The sequence below is a fragment of the Aotus nancymaae genome, unplaced genomic scaffold (genome assembly GCF_030222135.1).
Source record: "Aotus nancymaae isolate 86718 unplaced genomic scaffold, 86718_ANA_hifiasm-v0.15.2.pri h1tg000003l, whole genome shotgun sequence".
NCBI lineage: Eukaryota > Metazoa > Chordata > Mammalia > Primates > Aotidae > Aotus > Aotus nancymaae.
In genome coordinates this window covers 32,684,412-32,710,419 of record NW_026988414.1, presented here as the reverse complement: position 1 = coordinate 32,710,419, position 26,008 = coordinate 32,684,412, and the positions used below count along the sequence as shown (strand labels likewise).

The following is a 26,008-nucleotide window of genomic DNA, read 5'->3' as shown; positions in this document are numbered from 1 at the left end:
GTGTCTGTAGTCCCAGCTACTAGGGAGGCTGAGGCAGGAGAATTGCTTGAACCCGGGAGGCAGATGTTGCAGTGAGCCGAGATTGTGCCACTGCACTCCAGCTTGGTGCCTGGCGACAGAGTGAGATTCTGTCTAAAAAAAAAAAAAAGATCTGGTCTATCTGGCTGGCATCTATTTCTTTCCCTTTGTCCTAGCAAGAGCCTCAGTGTTTCTTTGGGGTCCATTCCTTCCCCTCTTAGTCCTTGCAGCTATGGCTCCACCAAAGCTTAAGGGGTGGAGCTCACGGATCGGGTTGAAGTCAATTAGCACAGCCATAGATAGCGATTGGCTGGATGTGAGCATGTGACCGAGGCTGGTCCAATCAGAGCAAATCTCAGACTATTCACGGGAAGCTTGGACACAAGCTCCAGTTTGTTTTTGTTCTATTTAATCGTGGAGGGATGTAGTGCGGGAAATTGCTGGCAGCCATCTTGAAAATATGTGGGAAGAGCCGTCAAGAACGGAGTCAGCACAAGTACGTGAGGCTGGAGATGGGGGAGGACATGCTGCTGGTGTGAGACCCTCATACTGTTCAGTTACATGAACGCCGAACTCCTCTTCTCTTTTGTTAAAGGTCAGTTTGACTATGTTTTCAGACATTTTCAACCAAAAGTGTTCTGCTACACCCGACTCACTGTATGGCTACACCACTGATACAGCCAGTTAAGCCAGAAACCTGGGACCCACCTGCTGACTCACGCCCCACACTTAAGGAATACCAGAAAGCTCTCAGTCCTTTAGCCATTCTCCTCCCTGCCATCCCCACTGCTGTCGCCTCGGTTCGAGCCTGTGTCCTCTTTTGCCTGAGCCACGGTCAGTGACCATCAAGTGGCCTCCTCTTCAAACTTGCCGCTTCAATCTCTCCTCCTCCCCACCTAGCAGCGTGGCCTTTCTAGAGCGAACTTGACCCGTGGTACGGTGCCCCATCACCTCCCAGGCTCCACTGGTAGGCCCTCGCTGATCTGGCCCCTGACTGAGGCTGTGGTCTCACCTCCTGCCACCTGCCACTGCCTGGAAGAAGATGTCTGTTTCACCTGCATGTCCCTGAATAGACGAGGCTGTCTCACACCTCCACTGGAAGATACGATCTTCCTGCCTTTTCTTCCAAGAACATTCTTCCTCAACCTCTAATGTCCAGTGCAATCAACCCTGTGTAGCTTTCTCTGACCACCTGCCTTAGTTGTTTATTCTTGCCTTCCTCAGCACTGTTCCTTGTCTTACCTTTACCATAGCACTTGATCTGGTTAGAGAGGGAGGGCTTCTAGAAGGCGGGTGTGATGTGTCTGATCATTACTCTAGCATTTGTCACAAGGCCTGGCCCAGGGGTGATCATCCAGTGTCTGCTGGCCAGCTGACTGAGTGAATGATTGAATGAAGGAAGGAAGGAAGGAGCAGATTAGACTAGGGAACATGGTCCTCTGACTGCTTTTGCTGCCGGGAGGGAAGGCCTTGTGGCTTGGAGGGAAGCTGTAGTGAATGGGAAAGGGTAAATAACCACCAAAACATATTTTGAGGTCACAGTCGACTGAACACTGCCTGGGCATGGTGGCTCACACCTGTAATCCCAGCATTTTGGGAGGCTAAGGCAGGTGGATCACTTGAGCTCACAGAGTTCAAGACCAGCCTGGCCAACATGGTGAAACCCCATCTCTACTAAAAAGACAAAAATAGCCAGGTGTCATGGTGGGTGCCTTTAATCCCAACTCCTAGGGAGGCTGAAGCAGGAGAATCACTTGAACTTGGGAGGTGGAGGCTGCAGTGAGCCAAGATCGCACCACTGCACTCCAGCCTGGATGACAGAATGAGACTCTGTTTCAAACCAAAACAGAACAAACAGACAAAAAGCAAAAACAGAGTGACCTCTGTGGAGGACTTTTCTTTATGCTGTAGACATATCTTGAGCTGGGTACAGGCTGCTCTGGTGGCACAGAGGTGAGCTATCTAGACGGAGTCAGGTGCTCATGAGTGTTAATTCCACCCAACTCTGCCACTTACTACCAGTATGACTTTGAGCAAGTCATTTCCCTTATCTGAGCTTCAGTTTCCCTTTTGGCCTATTGGTTATAGTCCCTAAACTGTCTGCCTTGTAGGGCCATTGTATGGATCAAAGGAAAAGAGATGGATTATGCAAAAGGCTTTCTAGACCTGGGAGTGCTCTTTGAAGGGAGGCCAGGATGCCCATCACTGACTCATGATCTCAACTCTTCCAGCGTTCACCACTCCCACTGTGTTGTGCGGTTTCCCAGATCTAGGGAATCCGTGGTCCTTATGGATTACAAGTGTGAATGGACAAGCTTGGATACCTCTGAGCACACATTTCAAGCTGCATTCTTTTGATGGTTACTGGTAAAAACTTAACTCAAACTAGATTAAGAAAAAATGGAATTTATTGGCACACAGAACTAAGAAGTCAAGGACTTCAGGTACAGCTGGATCCAGGATTCCAACAATATCCTGGAGCTTTTTTTCTTTTTCTCTCTGCTTCCTTCTGCTGGCTTCATTCTAAGGCAAGCCTTCCCTACTCCATGAAGGGACTCCAGGAAGCTCCAGGCTTCCATCATTCTTATAGCTAGCAATCTCAATATTTTCAGTGAAAGTTCAGGGATTGAGTTTTGCTAGACTCTCTTGGATCAAGGGCCCATCTCTGGATGTACCACTGTGGTGAGGGACACTAGAGGGACCTGAGTTCCATGCCCACCTTTGGAGCAGGGGTGGAGATAGCAGTATCTGAACCTGGCATGGAGAGAGGTGGCTCAATGAAGCAGGAAAGAGAAGATGCATGCCAAACAGCAAAAGCAACTGTCATCAGTTGCCAGTGGCCTGGGCAAGGGGGTTGTGACATCATGAGGTCAGCAGATCTTATCTCTGGGGCCCCTTCCTTCTTCTTGGTGCCATCTCCCACCCCTGCACCATCAGCTGGGAGTGGCACAGAACTACTTAGATAAACTGGGCCCACAGAGCCAGAGGAATCTGTGGGTCTGGGAAGGCAGCCAGGAGGTCAGGCCTCTTTGGCTTGGGGTGGAAGGAGCCTGCGAAGCCCTGGACTCCCTCCTCTCCCCAGCGCCTCCCTGCCTGGCTTCAGCTAGATCCCTGGAGGCAGGCAAGCTCGGGGGGCAAGGGTGAGGAGTGCACTGATAGAAAGAGGAGTGACGGGACTCAGGAGGCCTGAGGTTAGGCTTGCTGGGGAGCCATCTCTGCCTTAGGCTGGCATTGGTGTGCCATCCATGCACAAGGCCCCGTGCCAAGATGGACCCCATGCTTGATGTAACGCTCTACTCTTACCATCTTGAAATTCTTCATGGTTTTTGAAGCAGGTGCCTCCAGTGTTCATTTTGCATAACCTCCAAAAGTTATGTAGCCAGTCTTGGTCTCAGTCTCCCCATCTGTGTCAAGAAAGTGATGGACCAAAGGACCAGAGGAGCTTGGAGGTGACTTGCTGCTGGCAGCAGAAACACGTGGTCCTCCAGGGGAGCTTCTTTGGGTTCACAAGTGGTTATTTCCCCTGGGAAGGTCACCCAAAGCTACCCCATGGTGCCACCTCTTTTCTCCTCCTCCAGCTCTGTTCTCTGAGGGGTGGAAGGAGCTAGAGCTGTGATCACTCAGGACTCAGGGGGCACTGGACTTCCCATCTTCACTTAACCCATTGGCTTTACCCCCCATCTGACACCATGTTACTCAAGGTGTGGGCCGTGGACCAGCAGCCCTGGCATTCCCTTGTAGTGCATTAGAAATGCAGACTCTCAGGCCCCACCCAGACCTGCTGAACCAGAAACTGCATTTTAGCAAGCTCCTGGGTGATTCTCAGGCTCATTAAGGTCTGAGAAGTTCTGATGAAGGCTCATTAAGCCTCCTTCCAGGGCATGCCTTGGGCCATAGGACTGGGCAGGACAGCCTTGCCTTGTGGATAAAGGCACAGAGCTGGAGAAGCGCAGGGTGTCCACATTTGCTCCAGCTGCCATGACAGGTATTCCAAGTTGGATGGCTTAAACAACAGAAATTGATTTTCTTGCAATTCTAGAGGCAAGAATTCCCAAATTAAGGTGTGGCCTGGGATGGCTTCCTCCAAGGCCTCTGTCTGTGGCTTGTAGGTGGCCACCTCTGTCTCTGTGTTCACATGGCATTCACTCTGTGCTTCTCTGTGTCCTAATCTCCTCTTCTTATGAGGACACCACCCATCAGATTGGGTTAGGGTTCCCCAACAACTCACTCAAACTTAATGAGCTCTTTAAAGATCACGTCTCCAAATATAGCCACATTCTGAGGTACCTGAGGGTTAGGACATCAGTGTATGAATTCAGGGAGGGATGTGATGTGATTCAGCCCATGACACATGCATGCACAGGAGGGGCACAAAATGGAAGTCAGCAAGTGCTCACCATGTGCCAGGCTTGGAGCCAGGTGCTCTGCATATTTTTTCTCACTTAATCCCCAAACAGCCCTGAGAGGTACAAAGTGAGCCACAAACACTGTTGAGGTCCCTCTGTGTGCCAGGCACTGGGCTAGGCACACACATACATTATGGCACAGTGTCCCCACAGAGTCTCCTCACACTCACAGGTGTGAAACCGGAGACCCCAGAGAGGAGAGAGGAGGTGATCTGGGTCACTCAGGGCTAGGGCCAGGACTCAGGTGTTCATGGTCCATTTTCACCCCTCCCTCTCCACTTCCTTGCCTTGCTGCTTGGGAACAATGGGTTTACAAGTCACTCTACATTGCCATCGTATAAATGAGAGGGTCTCTTTTTTTTTTTTTTTTTAAGACAGAGCCTCACCCTACTGCCCAGGCTGGAGTGCAATGGCACAATCTTGGCTCATCAAAACCTCCACCTCGCAGGTTCAAGTGATTCTCCTGCCTCAGCCTCCCAAGTAGCTGGGATTACAGGCATGTACCACCACACCTGGCTAATTTTTGTATTTTCAGTAGAGATGGGGTTTCATCATGTTGGTCAGGCTGGTCTTGAACTCCTGACCTTAGGTGATCCAAGCTCCTTGGCCTCCCAATGTGTTGGGATTACAGGCATGAGCCACAGTGTCTGGCCATGAGAGGGTCTCTAATTGTGGAGGACAAAAAGAAGTGGTGAAAAACATAAAAAGACACCTGGGGACTGGTGGGGTGTCCCGGAAAATGGCCACACCCATACTAGGCCCCAAGGCTGGTGTGTGACGAATGTGGAACCCCTGGTTCCTTTGCAGTTGGGGTTCTGAAGAAACTTCAGTTTTAGCAAGGGAAGGAGCATGCGCTCCAAGCTTGCCACGATGGTGGTTCCTGTGGTTGCATTTTGGGGCACACTCTGCCTTGGAGAGTGGAGCTCACAGAGTCATCTTCAGTCCTGGTAAGCCCCCAGTTTCCTTCTGCCACTCTGAGCTCTCTTTACCTATTTTTCATCGGGACATTTGTGCATCTACACTGGCAGTCATGGGATCTTTTTTTTTTTTTTTTGAGACAGTCTCACTCTGTCACCCAGACTGGAGTGCAGTGGCGCGATCTTGGCTCACTGTGACCTCTGCCTCCTGGGTGCAAGTGATTCTCCTGCCTCAGCCTCCCAAGTAACTGAGATTACAGGCACATGCCACCACACCCGGCTAATTTTTGTATTTTTTTTTTTAGTAAAGATGGGGTTTCACCATGTTGGACAGGCCGGTCTTGAACTCCTGACCTCAGGTGATCCACCTATGTCAGCCTCCCAAAGTGCTAGGATTACAGGCGTGAGCCACAGTGCCCGGCCTGGTCATGGGATCTCAAAGCAGGCATGGCCCCTGGAGGGACCCAGCGGGCCAGTCCATTGACCCTTGTCTGGGTCACAGACTCCTTGAAGAACCTGAAGGGAGCTATGGCCCCTGTCCCTAGGAGGCACACCTGTGTGCACAGGCACACAGACACACCTGGCCATACTCAGCTGTGGGAGCCTCCAGGTGCAAGATTCTGCCTTAGAAGGCTCTACAGCACCTCCACTGTTGGTGCACACCCTGGGGGATGAGTTCTCACTTCTTGTGGTGGCTTCCCCAGGGCCTCGGTTCACCACCCTGGTCACCTCTTTTCATTGGAGCTAACTCTGCCTCCCAGTGGCTTCTTTTCAAAGGCCATTGTTCTGCTCCTCAGAGCCACCTGGAATGAGGTCACCGTGTCCTCTCTGTGATACAGATGAGAAGATAAGGATCTACATCCCCTGGGCTTCACCCCTCTCCATGGTGTTCAGCTGTGGCTCTTTCCTACAGGGCTGGCATCCAGTCCCTTCCCAGCCTGTCGTGGCCCCAGACACACTTCCGTTTCTCTGTGTTCTCATTAAGGGCTGGGCCCCAGAACACAGAACTCCAGGTGTAGTCTGGCCAGCCTGAGGAGAGCAGATCACTCACCCCATTTGTTCTGGATGTCGGCCCCCATTAATGTAGCTCTGGAGACAAACATAACACAGCAGATCATTGAGCATGGGGTCAACTCAGGCTCCCATATCTCCTCCCTGTAAACAGCTGCACGGTCATATCTTCCCTTTCCTCTTTCTAGTGTTTGTGAGGTTTTACGTGGAAATCCCGGGTTCCACCAGATACTTGGTTTACTATCGTGTTCCTTTACTACTCACAGTGCCCTCAGCCAAACGCATCGCCACCCTGAGCCTCACTTTCCCCACAGGTTTGTTGGGATGGTGAAATGTATAAGGTCAACGTCGGGGCTTGGAAGTGTGTTAATGTTTTCATGTGTTGTTGTTTTGGAAAAGATTTCTGGTTGTTTCCAGAATCCATTTCCTCCTTTTACATGGAAATAAAACTTTCACCTTGGCGTGCAGACACTCAGCACAAGACCACAATTCCCAGCGTGTCTTGCGCTAGATGGAAGGAGAGGGCACCAGTGTGCGATAGTCCCTCCTTATCCACGCTTCCCACAGTTCCTGTTACCCAAGGTCCAGAACAGCAAGTTATTTGGAGAGAGAGAGAGGTCACATTCACATAATTTTTATTACTGTATGTTATTGCTTGTCTTTCACGGTGCCTAGTTTATAAATTAAACTTGATCATAGGTATGTATGTATAGGAAAAAAAAAAGTGTATATAAAGCTTGGTACTATCTGCAGTTTCAGGTGTTCACTGGGGACTTGGAACGCATCCCCACAGGTAAGAGGGACTCCTGTACTCAATTGCCAGTTGCGCCTTTGAAGAGTGGAGTGTGTCCTCTCTCGTTACTCATTCTGTGGGTGGAGTGTAGACGTGTGGGGTGCTATCTTGGACACCTGGGTGAGTACAGCCCACTGGGATGGCAGAGCAGTAAGACAGAAGCAGTCTGGGACCCTGACACTTCAAAGAGCAGCCTCAGCCTCCTCAGAAGGACTTGCATGTGAGTGAGAGATGAACTCCTATTCTGCATAAGCCGTAGTATTTGTGTTATTCAGCTCAGGCTTGTCACAGCCTAATCTATGAGTTTTTCTGAGGCATTTTATTTAGAAGAGGCAGGTACAGGCTCAAATCAATAGAGAATAGGAGAGGCACTTGCAAATACTCTAAAGAAGCCTTTTTTTCCCTTCTGCTTCTTTCCTTCCCTCCTTCCATTTCTCCCCTCTCCTCCCATTCAATCCTTGGACATGTATTGGGTTCATTTTCTGTACCAGGCCTTCTGCTAGGCACTGTGGATACAGAAATGATTAAGGTGCAGTGTCTGCTGTAGACTAGCAAGGGAGATACAAGGCATGTAGACATGTCCTCAAGTCATGTGACAAGATCGCCATGGAGGAGTTTACAGGGTGATGGGTGGACTCGGAGAAGCAGCCATCTCTTTTGCTTGAGAAGGTGGGAGGGAGGGAGTAAGAGAATTACGGCTTGAGTTGATCCACGTGGGCTGAGTAGAGGTTCTCCAGAAAGGGAAGGGAGGGAACAGCATTCCAAGTGGAGGAAACAGCTTGTGCAGAGTACTAGGAGTGCGCAGGAGTACTGAGCGTGCAGAGCTGTGGGCTCTTTGTGGTGGAAGTGAGGGGTACAGACGGCTGATCAAGGACTTCCTTTGCTGCAAAGTGCCCTGCCAGAAGTCAACTCCCTTCTGAGGAGCACTGAGCAAGAAAGAAACAACTGCTTTGCAAACAAACACCTTATGTATTTATTTCCTGTTTTCCTCACATCTCTCATCTTTTCCCCTGAATGAGATGCCTCCTGGTTTCACTTAATTTCCACAGGAAACTGGAAGGAGCAACATCTGTCTAAATTCTCCCTAACGCATTCCAGATTTTCAGGGTCAGAATGTGGCCCCTGAGAGGCAGGGTCTCTGTGGTGTCAGAGGTGACAGCCCCAGAATTGGGGGTTTGCGCCAAGCCCCTCATGGCAGCGGAGTCCAGGCGCCTGTTCCCTGCACAATACAGATGTTCAGCAAGGATTTGGCTGGGAGTGTAAGGAGTGGCCGAGGCGGCCCCTGGAGAGGGGAGTGCGGGCCTTGTTCCCACGGGCTCCTGCCCAGTGTTCCTGTGTTCCTGAGTTTTATGTTCCTGGGAGAGGCTGGAAGCCGAGCAGTGCTCCAGCTCCACAGCAGCTGCCCCTGCTCAGGAAGGCAGCAACCTCTTTCCTCACATGGCCTTGGGACGTTGGCCTCCCAGCCTGGTGACATTGTTTTGTTCACAGCTGCATGCTAATGGTATTTATTTAGGGGATACTTTCTCTTCTGCCACCCACAAGGAGGTTTGGAGCAGAAGGAGCAGAGCTGAGCCTCCAGGGATGGAGGTCTGATCCTGGGGAAAGTGGCTCCCTCTGTTTGAGGCTCAGTTTCCTCATCTTGCGTGTGAGTGAGGCTGGCTGGCCCAGGTGGCATCTAAGGTGATGTGTGGACAGGTGTGCATGTTGGAGTCAGGCAGGCATGCGTTCCGCCTGGGCCACTTGGCAGCTGCATGGTCCTCAGGAGGTCCTGAACCTTGCCGGGTGCGGTGTCCTGTCCTCATCTGTGCATGGAGGACGTGGGACCATGTCATCTTGAAGGGCCTTGAGGGCGTAGTGAGGAGGCCAGGAGAGCCCACTCTTGACAACGATGCTGAGGAAAAGCATTTTGTATTCTCCCTCTTGGCAAAATATTTCTAATTCTATGCCTGTTGAACCAAGCAATGTCAGCACAAAAGAATTGGCCTTCCACTATCCTAAGAAAACTAAAGCAGAAACAGTAGAGCAAATACTGCATGCGCTCACTTGTAAGTGGGAGCTAAACATCGAGGACACGTGGCCCCAGGGAGGGGAACAACAGGCACAGGAGCCTACTTGAAGGTGGGGGATGGGAGGAGGGTGATTTGGGTACTATGCTCATTGCCTCAGCGATGAAGTAATCTGTACAGCAAACCCCTGTGATACTCAATTTACCTATATAACAAACCTGCATAGGTACACCTGAACCTAAAATAAAAGTTAACAAAATAAATAATAAAACAAAACATATGGTAGGCCAAGGTGGGCAGATCACCTGAGGTTGGGAGTTCGAGACCAGCCTGGCTAACATAGTGAAACCCCATCTCTACTAAAAATACAAAAATTAGCCGGGCGTGGTGGTGGGAAATCCCAGTTATTCAGGAGTCTGCAGCAGGAGAATTGCTTGAACTCAGTTTCAATGTGCCGAGATCGTGCCACTGCACTCCAGCCTGAGCAACAGAGCAAGACTCTGTCTCAAAATAATAATAATAATGATAATAATTTTCTAACAAAAGAAGAGGCATCCACGGTTTACCCTTCCTCCCACCTCTTGTCCCCAGTCTCCACAGATCAATGGACTATTTTTGTCTAAATCATAACTAGATGACTCGTTGGAGTGTCCTCCTCCTGCACCCTGCTTTACTGTGTCCTCTCACTCACCCTGGCCCTTTTCAGACCCTTCAATGGTCCAAACTACAGCCTCTCTGGAGCTTGCATTGTTCAAGGGTGACAAGAGGCAGCCCCAAGGTGTGAGGGGCTGGGAGGGAGGGCAGGGTGGACGGTTAGCTCCTCCAGCGTCTTCACGTGCGTCTCCCACACCCTCCATCTTGGAAATGCAAGGTGCTATTGGTGTGTGATGATGTCGGGCCCCCGGGTTCCCCGTTCAAGGTTCTGGCAGTCCCCTGTGCCTGCTGCAGTCCCGCCCACTGCTCCTGCTGGCTGCCTCCCCTCTTTCAGACCTTGGTGTCCTGTCACTCTCCTTGCTGGTGCCTTGTCTGCCCCCACGTCTCATCTTTCATAGCTCTAGGCACTTTTTCTTCCGAGAACTCATCGTATTTGTAGTTATACATGGATCTTGTCCTCTCCCATTTGATGCCTGGTTCTTGCAATGGATTACAAATGCCAGGAGGGCAGAGGTCATGCTGGCCTTACTGTATTCCCATTGCCTCACATAGTGCCTGGGAAATACTTGGCTCTGGACAAATCATTGTTGAATGACTGAAGAAATGAATCACCCAGTGAATCTAGAATTTGGTGGCAATGTGAGCACAACAGGGAGGTGAGTGACTGCAAGTCGTGTGGTACCACATAGACTTTGGGGCTGACATGGTGGGTACTCAAATCCTAGTGGTGACCCTGGGACTCCAGGAGGGCAGGCTATTTTCCCTCTCGGCCCCACAGAGGAGAGTGTCTCAAGAAAGAGAAGGTGGTCACCTGTGTTGAAATGTTCCTGAGAGGTCAAGGAAGAAAAGGGCTGGGATGTGTCTGTTGGGCCCAGCCACAGGAGGTTATGGTGGCCTTGACAAGAGCAATTTTAAAGGACTGGGGAGTCGGAAACCAGACTGCAGGGGAGGGAGCAGGAGTTGAGGAAGTGGGGATTGTGAATAGAAATTACTCACAGAGACTATTTCTAGACGCCAGACTAGGAATGGGAGGAGATATGTCGTTAACTGTGTCTTACCGAGCAGGATCACATCAAAATTCACTTGGAAAACATTTAGAATAATAAAAATGATTCATCCACTAGATGGCTAGCAAAATAAGATGTCTCAACTCCCAATCCTATTTCTCACCAAAAACTAGTCTATGAGAGTTGAAGGGACCTCAAAGGCCAGAGGATTCCATAGGCAAGGGTCCTAAGGCACAGAGAGGGTAAGGGACATGCCCAAGGTCACACAGCAGATGGGGGGCAAAGCCAGGTTTTGAAGCAGGCTCCTGTATGCCCAGCCCATGGCTCTTTTCCCATTTTCCACGTTTTTCTTTCCTCTGTCCTTTCTAAACCGTCTTTTTTGACTCCAGGAAATGGGAAGGCCAATTACTTTTAGTTTATTCAAAATGAGTAAAACGGGTAATGGTTTTTCCCCCACAATGTATCAGATCCAAAATATGTCTCATGTAAGAGCTAACTGGGATGAGAAACGGTCACACAGTGAGAACAAAGATTTCTTTATTAAAATCTCCAGAGTCAACCCTAAACTGGCACAAATAACTGGGCTCAGCTCTCCTTGCCTAGCTGACAGAAGAAGCCTGGCAGGGGCTGTGTGTGTGTGTGCATGTATGCGTGTGTGTGTGCACGTGACCACACGTGTGTGTAGCAGACTCCCTCTGTGGAGTGATCTCCAGAGTACCAGAGTACCCTGAATCTGAACTTCTTCAATACCGTTTATCACATCATCATCATCATGATCAATTCTAGCAAAATACATATGAAATTTACCATCTTAATCATTTTAAGTGTACACTTCAGTGTGTTAAGTACACACATGTTGTGCAACCATCACCACCATCCAGAATTTCCCAGAAATCTTTTTATCTTGTGAAACTGAAACTGTACCCGTGAAACACCAACTCCCCATTTCTTCCTCCCACAAGGCCCTGGAAATCACTATTCCAATTTCTGACTCTGAATCTGACTTCTCTAGAGACCTCCTGTAAGTGGACTCATATGATGTTTGTTCTTGTGTGACTGGCTTGTTTCACTCTCAGTACCTCTTTGAGTGTGCTCCCCATTCTCCCAACCCCCTACGAGAGACCCTCCTTTCAGTCCCACTTTGAGTGTGATCCTTGTGTCCCCAGACCCCTTGAGACATCCTCTCCTTTAGCAGAGGATTTGGTCCTTGGTTGAAGAGGGGCAAGCATCCCTGGGAAGAAAGCACTTCAAGCTTTATTGGGACCTTTTCTTCAGTGCCAATCAATGAATAGTTTCTTGAGAGCAGGTTTTGATGAGGTAGGGGTGACCCTGGTTGAAATCCCTGATTGATTATGGGTGGGAAGAGAGAGAGAGACCTAATGACAGAGAAAAAAAAAATTGTTCTGCCTGGAAAAATGTTGCTGGGATCATTGTAACTGAATCAATGAAACAGCAATTAGTTTTATGACACAGCCACCTCCGAAATCTATGTTCCTGGGTGTGTTGACCTCATGTCCTGCTCTGACTTCATTCTTTGGGGAGTCATAAATGAAGTGTCCTCAAATGACTGCTAGCAATAATCACAATAATACTCTTGTATTTTGGTTGCATTCTACACTTTAGGATGCACTTTCATTTCTATTATTTTATTTGATCAGAATGACAGCGGTGTGTGGTCATTAGAATATGACTTATCATCTTCATTTTTCAGGTGAGGAAGCTGAGGCTCAGTGGATGGAAGGGACCTGCTCAGGGTTATGCAATCATGTGTCGGTAGCACTGGACTGAGAACCCACGTCTTTAGTTCAGGCCTCTTTCCACTGCTCTATGTTTTGCTGGTGTTTTCTCCCCTCTACCTCACATTTGACCTTAGACTCAATCCTTCTCCAAGAATAATGCGTCACTAGGCAGATGCTCAAATGAGAAACCCGAGTCATCCTTGACATTCCCTTGCTCCAGTTTCATATCCAGTCTTCAATTAAGCCCTGCCGTTTTTAATTTCTGAATATGTTTTCAATACTCCCACTTCTCTGCAAGTCTGGACCAGCAGAGTCCAGGCCTTTTTCTCTTACCTAGAGTTGATCCTTTAGACTGCCATGATGCCCTTTCTGTTCTTCTCTTCCTCTGTTATTTCCCAGGAAATGTGGATTTGAACAAGGTTAGACGAGTTTCCATATTGTAGAATTTCTCAGAGCTTCAGACCTGCTAAGAATGATCACAGTGACTTGCCAAAGTAAGGAGTTGTGTGTTTGCCATACCCTAGAATTACTTTATCTTTCCTGGACCCCTGAGGTTTCTCTCTGCCCTCTCCCCCATCTGTTTTCCACAGTGAAGCCACATATACCTCTGCTAACTACAAAGCTGCCCTCCCCATACAACACCCATGTTCCTTCTACCCCTCTGGCCTTCCAGTCCCTCTGACATGTGGTAAGATGCACATGCCCCGCCAGGGTCTCATCTGCCAGTCTTGTCTATCCCCAGCTTTGGCAGTGTTGGCTGCTGGCACTCACAGTTGCCTCTGCAAGCCACCTTACCAGGGAGGCCACATTCCCTGGGGCTCCAGAAGCATCTCATAACAAATATCTGACTTGGTGTTTGCAGTGATTTACTTATTTCTCTTTCTTTTTGTTTTCCAAAAGCTGGGACTATGGGTGTGCACCACCATGCCTAGCTAATTTTTTTTTTTTTTTTTTTTTCTTTGAGACAGGGTCTAGCTGTGTTTCCCAGGCTGGTCTTGGACTCCTGGCATATTAGCCTGTTTTCACACTGCCGTAAAGAACTACCTGAGGGTGAATAATTTATGAAGAGAAGAGTTTTAATTGACTCACCATTCTGCATGGCTTGGGAGGCCTCAGGAAACTTACAATCACAGCAGAAGGTGAAAGAGAAGCAAGGCATATCTTGCATGGTGGCAGGAGAGAGAGAGAGCAAGGGGGGAAGTGACACACTTTAAAACCATCGTCTCTCGTGAGAACCCACTCACTCTCATGAGAACGTCATGGGGGAAACTGCCCCCACGACCCAGTCATCTCCCACCAGGCCCGTCCTCTGACACACGAGGATTACAATTTGAGATGAGATTTGGCGGGGGGACACAGAGCCAGACCACATCACCTGGCTTCCAGTGATGCTCCTGCCCCAGCCTCCTGAGTTGTTGGAGTGAGTCACTGCTCCAGCCCAAGATGTACTTTTGTTCAAAGGTCATCATGCTGGTGAGGAGGTCAGGAGCCAGGCATTCTGATACACAGCTGGTAGGAAAATAAGTTAGTACAGCCATTAGAATATGGCTTTCTAGGGCAGAGAGTTTGTCTCTGTGTTCGCACCTGGATCCCAGTGCCCAGAACCATGCCTAGAAAAATGTTGCTTGGATTATTATAAGTGAATCCATGAAACAGCAATTAGTTTTATAGCACAGCCACCTCTGGAATTTATGTCCCTGGGTGTGTTGACCTCATGTCCTGCTCTGACTTGCCTGGCACTTGGGCACTCAATTAAAATGTGTTGAACAAATGGAAGATAATTTCACAATATATCATCAACCTTAAGTTATAGCCCATTGTTTAGTAAGTCCACTTCCTAAGGAAACTCTTAAAAATTAGGACAAAGATATTTGTATAAGGACATTCCTCACATTCATTTATAAACTCAGAAAACTGGAACCAACCTAAGTGTCCACAGGATGGTGACTAGCTTAATTATGGCACATCCACACTGTGAAATCTGATGTAATTGATAAAAATAACATACTCAAAGAATATTGGGCATACAGGATTATGCTATTGATAAATACCAAATGAAAACAATTTAAAACTCTATATACAGTGTAATCTTAATTTTTGTGGAAAAAAACAAACCATACTTGTTAATAGTGGGTTGCAGTGACTTTTACTTATTTATTTTTCTCTTTATTTGCCAAAATGACAAAAATGAACATGCGTTACTTTTGTAGTCAGAATAAAAAGCTGTGAAAAGGAAAGCTTAGTTAATAACAAAATTGTGAGCAGCCAGGAAAAATGAAAATAACTTGTAGTAGTGTTTTTCCCACTAATACTTCCTAATAGATCATTTTATGGTCGGTTAAAAAATACACCTCTTTATGAAACTGACCTGGCTTTGTCTGGACAACAATGAGAATTAAATTTCATGAGGCACTTTGTGTTGTTTTCATGTTCTTAGTGTCTATTTTTCCATGACTTGGAAAATCTTAAAATACTGGCTCCATTAAAAAAAAAAAAGTTTCACTACTCATTTAACTGGAATTGATTTCTCCTGTGGCTCCGGGCTCTGTAAAAGTCATCAGGATGCCACAAGGCATTGACCTTTATTCTTTGTCGTGGTCAGAGAATTTCCCTATGACTGGCTCAAGGTTTTCAAGAGGAAGGCAATTAAATGACCTAGCACAATTGCATGGATCCTCGGCCCTGGGCTTATCTTGATTAGGAGGAAGTGGCTATCTACTTGTTCCAAATTTAGAACATAGAAAAGAGCCAGATGTCTGAGACTATCACACAGAGAGGGACTTAACCCATTGGGTCTTTTGTCCTACCAACCGCTTCCCTGATGTCTGGCTGTGTCCACCTTGCCGCAGAGTGCAGGGACCTTTGGATTACACTTTCCCCTTCCCAGCAAGTCTGTCCTAGCTTCAAAGTCCAGAGAGAGGCTCCTTTCTGTGCTAAGATGGAAAAGATGCTGGGCACATACCTGCTGAGAGATTTGTTGGCTTATGCTAAAGGTTCTGTCATCTCTAAGACTGAGTTCAGAATCCTGAGCCTGGTGGTCAAGACCCTTCACCATCTGGCCCCTTGCTGCCCCTCTCCCACAGTTCATTTCTACTACAGTGACAGAGAAGTGTTTAAGAGCGGGAACTTCAGGGAGTAGAAATAGATGTTGTCTCTTCTCCCAGGTTGCTTACAGAATAGTAGGATAGAAATTCAGCACACGGAGGGGAGTACGTTCGCAGCCCGGCAGAGATGTGGCCTTGAAGACCAGATTGCCTTCTTCCTAGCTGTGTAATCTTGGACAAATTATTTATACTTCTCTGTCTTTGTCATCTTATCTGTTAAAGGAGGATAATATTAATATTACTCATAATGCCAAATTCGTAAGAGGTATGTGAGCTTTACATTATTTGATGTGTGTGAAGCACTCAGTACAACGTCTGCTGTATACCTTTGTCCCTCGGTATCCAGAGGGGATTGGTTCCAGGACCCCTCCAGGGATACCAAAATTTGAGGATGCTTAAGTCCCTGATGAAAAATGGTGTAGTATTTGCATAGGACCTGTGCACACCCCCCAGATTCTTTAAATCATCTCTAGATTACTTTTAATAGCAAATACAATGTAAATGCTATGTAAATAGTTGTTATACTGTATTGTTTAGGAAATAATGACAAGGAAAGGAGTCTGTACATGTTCAGTACAGAAGAAACCATCCATTTTTTCCCCCTGAATATTTTCAATCCACAGTTGGTTGAATTCATAGATGCAGAACCTGCAATATGAAGGGCTGGCTGTAATCAGTGCTTAGTACATGTCAATGCTTAGAGAAAATTCATTCACTTGGAGAAAATTTGCTGAGCTCTGACTAGGTGCTGGGCACTGTGCCAGATGCTGGAATTCAGAAGGGGATAATGCACAGTCACTGGCCTCATCCCAAAAGAAACCCATATTTTATTGATGGGAATAAAATGGGAACGGACCAAGGTAGCATAGCTCCAGGCACCTTGCTCCAGAAACCCTGGTCTCATCTCCTTTCCAAACGTTCCATGCACTTTTATGCTTTGTGCTGTTGTTCCTTATCTTGAAAAAGCCTTCCCTTTTCCTCAGCCACTGAAAACATTCAAGATCTAGCTTATGATGCGTCATCAACACCCTGAAGTCTTTCCTGACCCACAAACCAGAATCAGGGACTCTCTTGTGTCTCCATTGTGCTCTGCATAAATTCTTTGCCTCTCATCTTTCCCTCAGCCAGGGCTGGTCATTAGAGGAACATCTCCCAATGGGCTAGATGCTCTCTGAAGGCAAGTTTTATGATTCACTCATTTCCATGTCCCAGTGTCCAGCACAGGACCAGGCACATTGTGGATGTTTAGGAAGTGTTTGTTGAAATGAATGAATGAATGAATGAATGAAAGCACATCTGACATCATTGTTGCTTTGATAGTGAGGGGAGATGAGGAGGAGAGATGCTTCCTTTCCAGCATAATATTCTACGAGACCACAGAATTTTCTATGCAAATAGTTAGGTTCTTTCTACTAATTCCATCTGCTGCTGTGAACAAGGCTAAGTTTACTTAATCATAGGAAAGTTGAAGAAAGTGCCTGCCCAAGGGGTCTGTCCTGAGCATGGCTTTCCTATTGTAGCACTGTCAGGAGCATTCTGAAAGGGTTAAGACCCTTGCCTTGGTGCTGGTCTTGTGCCAGCCTATTTGCTGTTCACAGTGTAGTAGATCATTTAATTGGAAGTGGAAGCCAATATTAAGGCCAATATTGCAACAGAAATAATTGAATGTAAAAACCACATGTGCTTTGGGGACTGGGACACAGAAATTTAATTTTAGTTTCCTCATTTATTTGTTGGGAGATCTAGGGAGGCTCTTTCCCCTCTCTGGACCTCATCCATTAAATGGGGATTGTAGGAGGTGGGAGGGAGTTGCGGAGGTTGGACTAATTAATCTGTAAGTTCCTTCCGGCTGTGATATGCTCTGTCTGTCACTTCCATGATATCAGATCAACAACAGGCCAACTGACACAGAGTTGCTGGAAAGTGATATGGATGGAGTTCTGGGAGAGGATCCAGTCCTTGTGAGGTCAAGCTCATAGTTTAGGAACCAAAAGTTCAGAAATGCTCTGAAACCACAGACGATCAAATCCACCTACTAGAGATTCAGCACATATTTGCTCAAAATTGCAAACTAAAGGCAGACTTTTTTGAGTTGTTTAGAGGATGCATGACTAGACCTAACCTGGGTGGTGGGTGTACAGGGCGACTCATGCAGGGAGAGGCTCTGTCTGCTGTCTGGGACCTGCATCGTACTAGAAGGAAGCATGTTGCTGGTCCACCCACCCTGGCCATCAGGACATAAATATTCCTTGCTTGGGTCTTGCTCAGGTAGTGTGCTTTGAGAAGCTGAAGGGTGTTCTTTTGACTCACTATTTTATAGCGACAACAGCAGGCTCAGTTGAAAAGAATTGAAGCCCACGTTCAGAAGTGACTTACAACACAGATGTTTTGGAAAAAAATTGAGAGATAATTCACACACCGTAAAATTTGCCCTTTCGAGTATCTAATTCAGTGGTTTTTCATACATTCCCGAAGTTCTGCAATCATCTCTGCTGTCTAATTCCTGAATAGTTTCATCACCCCAAAAGATATCTTGTATATGTTAGCAGTCACTCCCATTCCCCTCTCCCCTGAGCCCTTGGCAATCACTAATCCACTTTTGTCTCTGTGGATTTGCTTATTCTGGACTTTTTATATAAATGAAATCATACAACATGTAGCCTCCTGGGTCTGGCTTCTTTCATTTCACATAATGCTTTTAAAGTTCATTTGTATTGAATATATATTTTTCGGAACAATTAAAAATTATAGGCTCCCACAGCACAGTGCAGTCGCCACCTGGCCCAACCAGCTTCCTAGACCATGGCCAGCCTGAGTGCACCTTCACTGCCATCAAGCCAGACAGCATGCAGCGTGGCCTGGTTTGCAAGATCAAGTGCTTCGGGCAGAAGCGATTCCACCTTGTGGCCATGAAGTTCCTCTGGGCCTTGAGAACACCTAAGCAGCACTGCATTCACTGGAAAGACCGCCCATTCTTCCTTAGGCTGGCAAAGTACAGGAACTCAGGGCCTATCTTGGCCATGGTCTGGGAGGGGCCAAATGTGGTGAAGACAGGCCAAGTGATTCTTGGGGAGACCAATCCAGTGAATTCTAAGCCACGTGCCATTTGTGGGGACTTCTGCATTCAGGTGGGCTGGTGCATCATTCATGGCAATGGCGCAGTAAAAAGTGCTGAAAAAGAAATCAACCTACAGTGTAAGCCCAAAGAACCCGCTGACTATAGATCTTGTGCTTTTGACTGGGCCTATGAATGAGAGATGGACACAGCAGCAGTCTCTTTCAGGACTGCTTGGAGCACCCTTGGACATAGCTCTTCATTCCACTGACTTAGAAGCAGAAGCAACAGGATTGATCATTCTTTTCTAGAGCATATTTACCCATAAAACCATGGAAACTGGAAAAAAATTATGTATGCCTATCAACCTTCAAATAGCACACATGTGAACTTGGTGCGATCTACCAACCTCTGCTTAGTAGAATGGATCGAGAGCTGGGCTAGTCTGGCTAGGTCTGTTCCAGGTCCTCTCTTGTTCATTAGTCCAGTTCAGTTTTGGCCATTTAAGAATGATGCAGACCTTTAAAATTAAGAATAAAATCTTTGATATTTTCATTTTTTTGTTTCATCTTTGCTGGCAGGTTAAAAAGTCTTTTCCCTGCCCAATATTATTTAAATACATGTACATATTTTCCTGTGCATGTATTTAAACCATACTTTCATGGTTCCCTTTTTATGTTTAGAGCTTTAATTCTTCTGGAATGTGCGAATGGTGTGAGGTGGGAATCTACTTTTTTTTTTCTCGTATGGTTAAGCAAGTTGCACGGCCACACTTTTTTTCCTCACTGACTTGGAAACAATAGCATTACCATATACTACTTTTGACATATAGTTGGGACTACTGCTGCACTTTCTTTCCTGCACTGGTCCGTCTTTTGTTCAGCTGCTAACATACTGTGAAATTTCTTGCCCCTTTATGATATAATCTAATATTTGTTAGGATACGTTCATATTCTCACTCATATTAAAAAATCGCTAGTCCTTGCTGTGTGTTTATTATTCTAGCTTAACTTTGTTAACATAATATGCTTCTTTTGTGTAATGTGCCTTGCCGCATTATTTAAGAATTTTAAATTCTATCTTAGCAAACAATTAGAAGCCAGTAGCTGTGTGACATGTGATAGGTAAAGTTGGCCGAGCCTACATGGATTGAACAGAGACAGGAAGGATGGGAGAACCAAGGAAACACACATGGGGGCCTGAGACACCAAATGTTTATGACAGCTACGCCATCCTTAGAGCAGCTCTAACTGCCACCTTAGATCCTGAGGACAAGAGCCACCTCTGACATGACTGAGAAGAAAACCACAAAGGCCTTGGTCTTTGAGCTACATAAGCTTCCTCTAACTTAGGCGAGAGTGGAAGGCACTTCTGTTTTGTTTGAGCCATGATTATATGAAGCTGAATATAATCCCAACTAAATCACCCCGAACTTCATTTTTGTATTTGATAGTCTGAATTAGAATTTGAGGATGGTGTTAATAACACTGATGACAGTGGACATTTTTCTGTTTATTGATGCAAACAGGACTGCCACTGCTAGTTCACCAGTAAGCTTCTTGCTGGATTTGGTTTTACACAGAGTACATTTATCACTTTAAGAAAATGCATCATCAATGGTGATGATAATGAAATGTTGAATTTTCTCAGATATTTTTGTCATCTATCAAAATAATTATATGGTATTTCTGCTTTGCTGTATTGAGATAATGAATTGTACTAAGGTTTTTCTAAAGTTGAAACATACATACAACCTCAGTCTTTTTTTCTGTATCTCCTCTGTTCACTTCCTTACATAGATGCTCCATTATAGCTCTTGGCTCTCTCCTCAATGTTACTTTAATCATTTTTATCTCTTTAACCATTTCTTCTGAGTTCTGGGAGAATTGCTCAAATTTGTCTTCTGATTTCTTGCTCCCCGAAGTGTGATCCATGGACCAGCAGTATTGGTATTACCTGAGAGTTTGTTAGAGATGAAAATTCTTGGACCCCCACCCCAGACCTACTGAATCTGCATGTTAACAAGATTCCTAGGTAATTCATGTGCACATTGAAATTTGAGAAATGTTGTAAAATTCCTGGTTGGGCATAGTGGCTCATGCCTGTAATCCCAGCACTTTGGGAGGCTGAGGCTGATGGATTGGCTGAACTCAGGAGTTTGAGACCAGCCTGGATAACATGGCAAAACCCCGTCTCTACTAAAAATACAAAAAGTTTGCTGGGTGTGGTGCTGGGCACCTGTAATCCCAGCTACTTGGGAGGCTGAGGCAGGAGAACCACTTGAACCTGAGAGGCAGAGGTTGCAGTGAGCCAAGATCATGCCACTGCACTCCAGCCTGGGCAACAGAGTGAGACTCTGTCACACACACGCACACACACACATGAAATGCTATAAAATTCCGACAAAGGAGGGAACCCTTTCCAAGTTTCCTCCGACAGTGCAGCCTTTTCCCACTATTACAGTAGTTTGGTTATTTTAGTAGAAATTTAGGAGAAGAAGGCTTTGGATCACCATTGAGGACCGGAACTCTTAGTGGCAGGATATGAGGAAGGGCAGTTGGCTGCTGTACTTGATGACATGAAATTAAACGGACAGCCCAAAGGTCATCAAAATCACTGGTAGGCCTCAATCCAACAAGAAAGAATCCCTGTGTTACATTTCTGAAGGACAGTGGGCCTCCTCCCGAGGGTCTTGCCCACATTTGTTTGACAGATTGACAGATGCCAGTTGATATATACACGAAAGCCTCTTGTCCTGTGCTGATAGAGAGGAATAAAGGGATTCCTGTAGAGTGGTTTGGTTTCAGGGATGCATTTTCCTCTTTTCTTGGTAAATGGAAGAAACTCCTGAGGTTATTGATGAGACAGATGTCCTTCTGTGCCCCAGGACTGTGCCTGAGGGCTACCTAGGGGTTGGGGGAGGGAACTCACAGCCCTGAATTATGAGTATTTGCATATGGAAAGATAACACTCTTTTAAGGAAGACCTCAAATTGCCTGTACCCAGTTCTCATCCGTCATGGCAGGATTGGCTGGAAAAATCATGGGAAGGCACAAAAAGCTATTGAAATGATTCTAAAGAGGAAAAGAATCTTTCAGACAAACTGGCTCATTCCTTATTTGTCACCACGAAACCCTTTATTCCCTGGAGAATGTTGAAACAATACCAGCACATAACTCTTATTGTGGAAATGAAAAACATCCTACCTTTCTTAATAGTTTCATGAAATTGTTGTCTCAACAGGAAATTCTGGTCATTGTCACACATTCTTCTTGTTTATTATTGCTAATAATAACCCTTGCATCACTATTATGCTCTAATCTTTACGAAGTTTCTCCACACAAAGTAGCTCATTGATCTTGCCCGACAATCTCCTGAGACACAGCAGGGTGGGTGCGTATTAATGGCCCATTTCAAGGAACTGGGGCTCAGAGGAATTAAAGGACTTTCTCAAGGGCCCAATGGGCAGTAAATGGCAGCAGCAGTGTTGAGACTTAGGTTTTCTAGCTGCAGGGGAGACTTCCAAAGCACATTTGGCCAAGCTTGGCCAAGCTTCTTTGATCCTTAATCTTCCCAGTGCAACTATTTTGCCTTTTTGCAGTTTGTGCATATACAAAACAATAAGAAGGATCTCAATCCACATGGAAAGTTCATTCTCCAAAGTTCTGTGCTAAGCTGCAATGCTTTAGTGAGATGGCATTCTTCGGATTAGACTTAAATGGTTAGGCATCTCCCGCTCCCTAGAAACTGTCTATATAAATCCTCTTGTTCTTATTATACACCATTGTTGAACTTACGCCAAGGATTTACTACAGCCCCAGATAAGGTGCGATTTATTACAAATCAGGAACAAATAACTGTTTATAAGTTCTTTTTTGTTCCCTAAATTTGATTCATCTTACCCAATGAGAAGGGTGAAGGCGTCTTATTTCTGGTGTTCTGTGAACATTCTTCTACACCTCGTTTTTCTACACTGAACATTTTAAATGTCCCCACATGTTCCATTTATTCTCCCCTCTCAATGCCCTTGCGTATGTTCTCTTTCCTAGAATACCCCTTACCTTCACCACCTTCTTCACTCTTCCTACCCTTAAAGGGACCTAGCCCAAGAGCTATTCCTCTGTGAAGGCTTTCAGATTCAAAGTTAGATATACTTATGTTCCTAAAAGCACTTTGAATGTATCTCTGTCATACCATAGACCTATCACAGTGTGAAATGTATTTCATTTAGCTCCATATAAACTGGGAATTTCAACTGGATTGGGAGCTACCTTGGGGAAGGAAGGACATCTCATTCTTCTTTATTTCCCTTGAGCTTGGAACCTGACCACTGATAAGAATTTATTAAGGGTTGATTTAATTTCCTTCTGGTTTTAGTGCATCAATGACTCCTTTTGACCAGATATCACTTTAGTTTTTTCAGTTTAGCTGACAGGAAAGTCTTAAAGGAGACTATGCAGATAAGGTAGGAGCGAGTTTTTATAGCTAATTATTTTAAAGAACAGGAGGTAAAGTAAACTTTTCTCACTGATTTATCTTAGACTCTATCTTTTTGTGTCACCAGGTTAGAGTCATTTTAGTGTAGAGCTTCTTTTTCAATATCCTGTATGACTTTCTCTGGGACCAGCCCATCTAAAGGAATTCTGAAGTGTCTTTGGTACCAGGACATTTCACCCCAATTCCTTCACAATAATTCTCAACCTTGATAAATACATTGGAATCACTTAGGGAGTTAAAAAAATACTGGGGTGAAATTTTCATGGGATCCCCTTAAGTCTTTCACTGAGTTTGAAACTTTGCAGGCACAGACTGACACTCTGAGAGACCTGGCAAGTAATAACTCCTGGAGGACTGTGAGCTCAACAGAGATTTTGGTAGTGTCAGTGCTGTTAGATGTTGGAATTCTGACTGACCATATTAGAGTCAGGTTACTGAATACCCTAGACATTTAGTTGAGACCTCAGAAAGGCTGTATCTTATTATCTTTAGAAAAAAGTGAACTGCCTTCCGGAAAGGAAGTCACAAAACTCTTTGGGGTTCCCTAGAACTGTCCATGTAAATCCTGTTGTGTTCTAGGGAACATAACACCCATTCCCTAGAAACTGTCTATGTAAATCCTCTTGTACTTATTACATACCGTAAGTTGTGTACTTATGCCAACTTAAGTACACATAAATTGAACTTACAGCAAGGATTGACTACAGCCCCAAATGAGGTGTGATTTATTACACCTTATAGGCTGTGGGTTACAAATCAGGAACAAATACCTGTTTATAAGTTCTTTTTTTGTTTCCTAAATTTGACTCATCTCACATGATGAGAAGGGTGAAGGCATCCTCTTTAGAGGAAGCGAACATAGTCTGAACTCTCTATGTGGTAGCCACAATGTCCAGCAAAGAAATTAAAACTACTAGAAATATAAAGATAAAGGGTAAGTTACACCAACTAGATGAAAGAACAGTCAGTAAAAACAGATCCAGGGATGATACAGATAATAAAATTACTGGACAAAGACTTTAAAATAACTATCATCAATATATTTGTGGATTTTGCAGTTTGTGAAAAATCCACGATATGTTTGTGGATTTTTATCATTTCCATTTCTCTCAAGATTTCCCCCATCTGATAAAAAAGAGAACTAAATAGAAATTCTAGAACTAAAAAATTTAATATCTGAAATTTAAAAGAATTCACTAAATTGGATAAGAGTAGATTGGACACTGCAGAAAAAGTGCAAAGTAATGGAAAAGGCAAATATGTGGGCACATTAACAGATTTTTTTTCTCAGTACCTCAGCTAGGTGATCAAGGTCATCATCAATAATCATAAATCAGGTTGATAGTATGTACCCTTGGTATGATGTGATAAGAATAGCATGTTACCTCTGGGTCTTCCTCCCCATAACTCACAACCCCAGTATCATTGTGAGAAAAACATTAGAAAAATCAAACTGAGGTACATTCTCCAAAATACCTGATAAATACTCCTCAAAACTGTCAAGGTCATCAAAAACAAGGAAAGTTTGAGAAACTATCACAGCCAAGAGAAGCCTAATGAGACATGATTACTAGACATTATGTTGCATTATAGGTGAAATGTTGGAACAGAAAAAGGACATCAGGTAAAAATGAAAGAAACCTGAATAAAGAATGAGCTTTGGTTACAAATGTACCAATAATAGTTCATTATTTGTAATAAATATACCGTGCTGATGTAAGATATTAGTAATAACTGAATATGGGTGCAGGATATGTGAGTACTCTTGCTACTACCTTTGTCATTTTTCTGTAAATATAAAATGTTCTAAAATAGTTTATTTAAAATAATAACAAGACAATAACAAGTGCTGGCAAGGATATGGAGCAACTGAAACTCGCATTCTTTGCTGGTAGGAATGTAAAATGGTATAGTTTTGGGAGTTTCCTGTGAAGTTAAACACATGCTTATCACATAACCCAGCAATTTCACTCCTGGGCATTGAGCCAAGAGAAGTAAGAACATATTTCCTCACAAAGATCTGTATGTGAATGTTCATAGAGGTTTTATTCAGAGTCACCATACACTGGAAGCAGCAAAAGTGTCCACCAACTCCTAACTGGGTAAATAAATTGTGTACATCCATACAATGGAATACAACTAAGCAATAAAAAAGGAATTATCTATATTATAAAAAAAAGAATGCCTCAAAAGCATTATGCTAAGTAAAAGAAGCCAGACACAAAAGAGTTCATACTGTATCGTTCTATTTACATGCAATTCTAGAACAAGCAAAGCTAATCTAAGTTTAAAAAAGTCAGAACAATGGTTGCATCTTGAGCTCTGAATACTGAGGATGAGGATGATTAAGAAGGGGCAAGAGGAACTTTCTGAGGTAATGGAAATGTTCTACGTCATGATAGGCTGTGGGTTACATGAGTGAATGCATCTGTCAAAACAAATCAAGATGTGTTTAAAGGTATGCAAAGTATACTTCAGTTTTTTTTTTTGTTTTTTTGTTTTTTTTTGAGATGGAGTTTTGCTCTTGTTACCCAGGCTGGAGTGCAATGGCGCGATCTCGGCTCACCGCAACCTCCGCCTCCTGGGTTCAAGCAATTCTCCTGCCTCAGCCTCCTGAGTAGCTGGTATTACAGGCACGCGCCACCATGCCCAGCTAATTTTTTTGTATCTTTAGTAGAGACGGGGTTTCACCATGTTGACCAGGATGGTCTCGATCTCTTGACCTCGTGATCCACCTGCCTCGGCTTCCCAAAGTGCTGGGATTACAGGCGTGAGCCACTGTGCCTGGACTATACTTCAGT

At 45.2% G+C, this 26,008-nt stretch overlaps 1 protein-coding gene across 1 annotated transcript in view; it reads left to right on the top strand.

Annotated features, from left to right (window-relative positions):
- Positions 1–18,909, top strand: part of LOC105733361 (uncharacterized) — a 45,012-nt gene extending 26,103 nt beyond the window's left edge. The window contains exons 3-6 of the mRNA XM_064376706.1: positions 3,101–3,158; positions 6,541–6,666; positions 15,635–15,686; positions 18,447–18,909. Coding sequence (XP_064232776.1) covers positions 3,101–3,158; positions 6,541–6,666; positions 15,635–15,686; positions 18,447–18,909 — 699 coding nt within the window. The remainder of the gene's footprint in view (positions 1–3,100; positions 3,159–6,540; positions 6,667–15,634; positions 15,687–18,446) is intronic.
- The last annotated feature ends 7,099 nt before the right edge of the window (positions 18,910–26,008 follow it).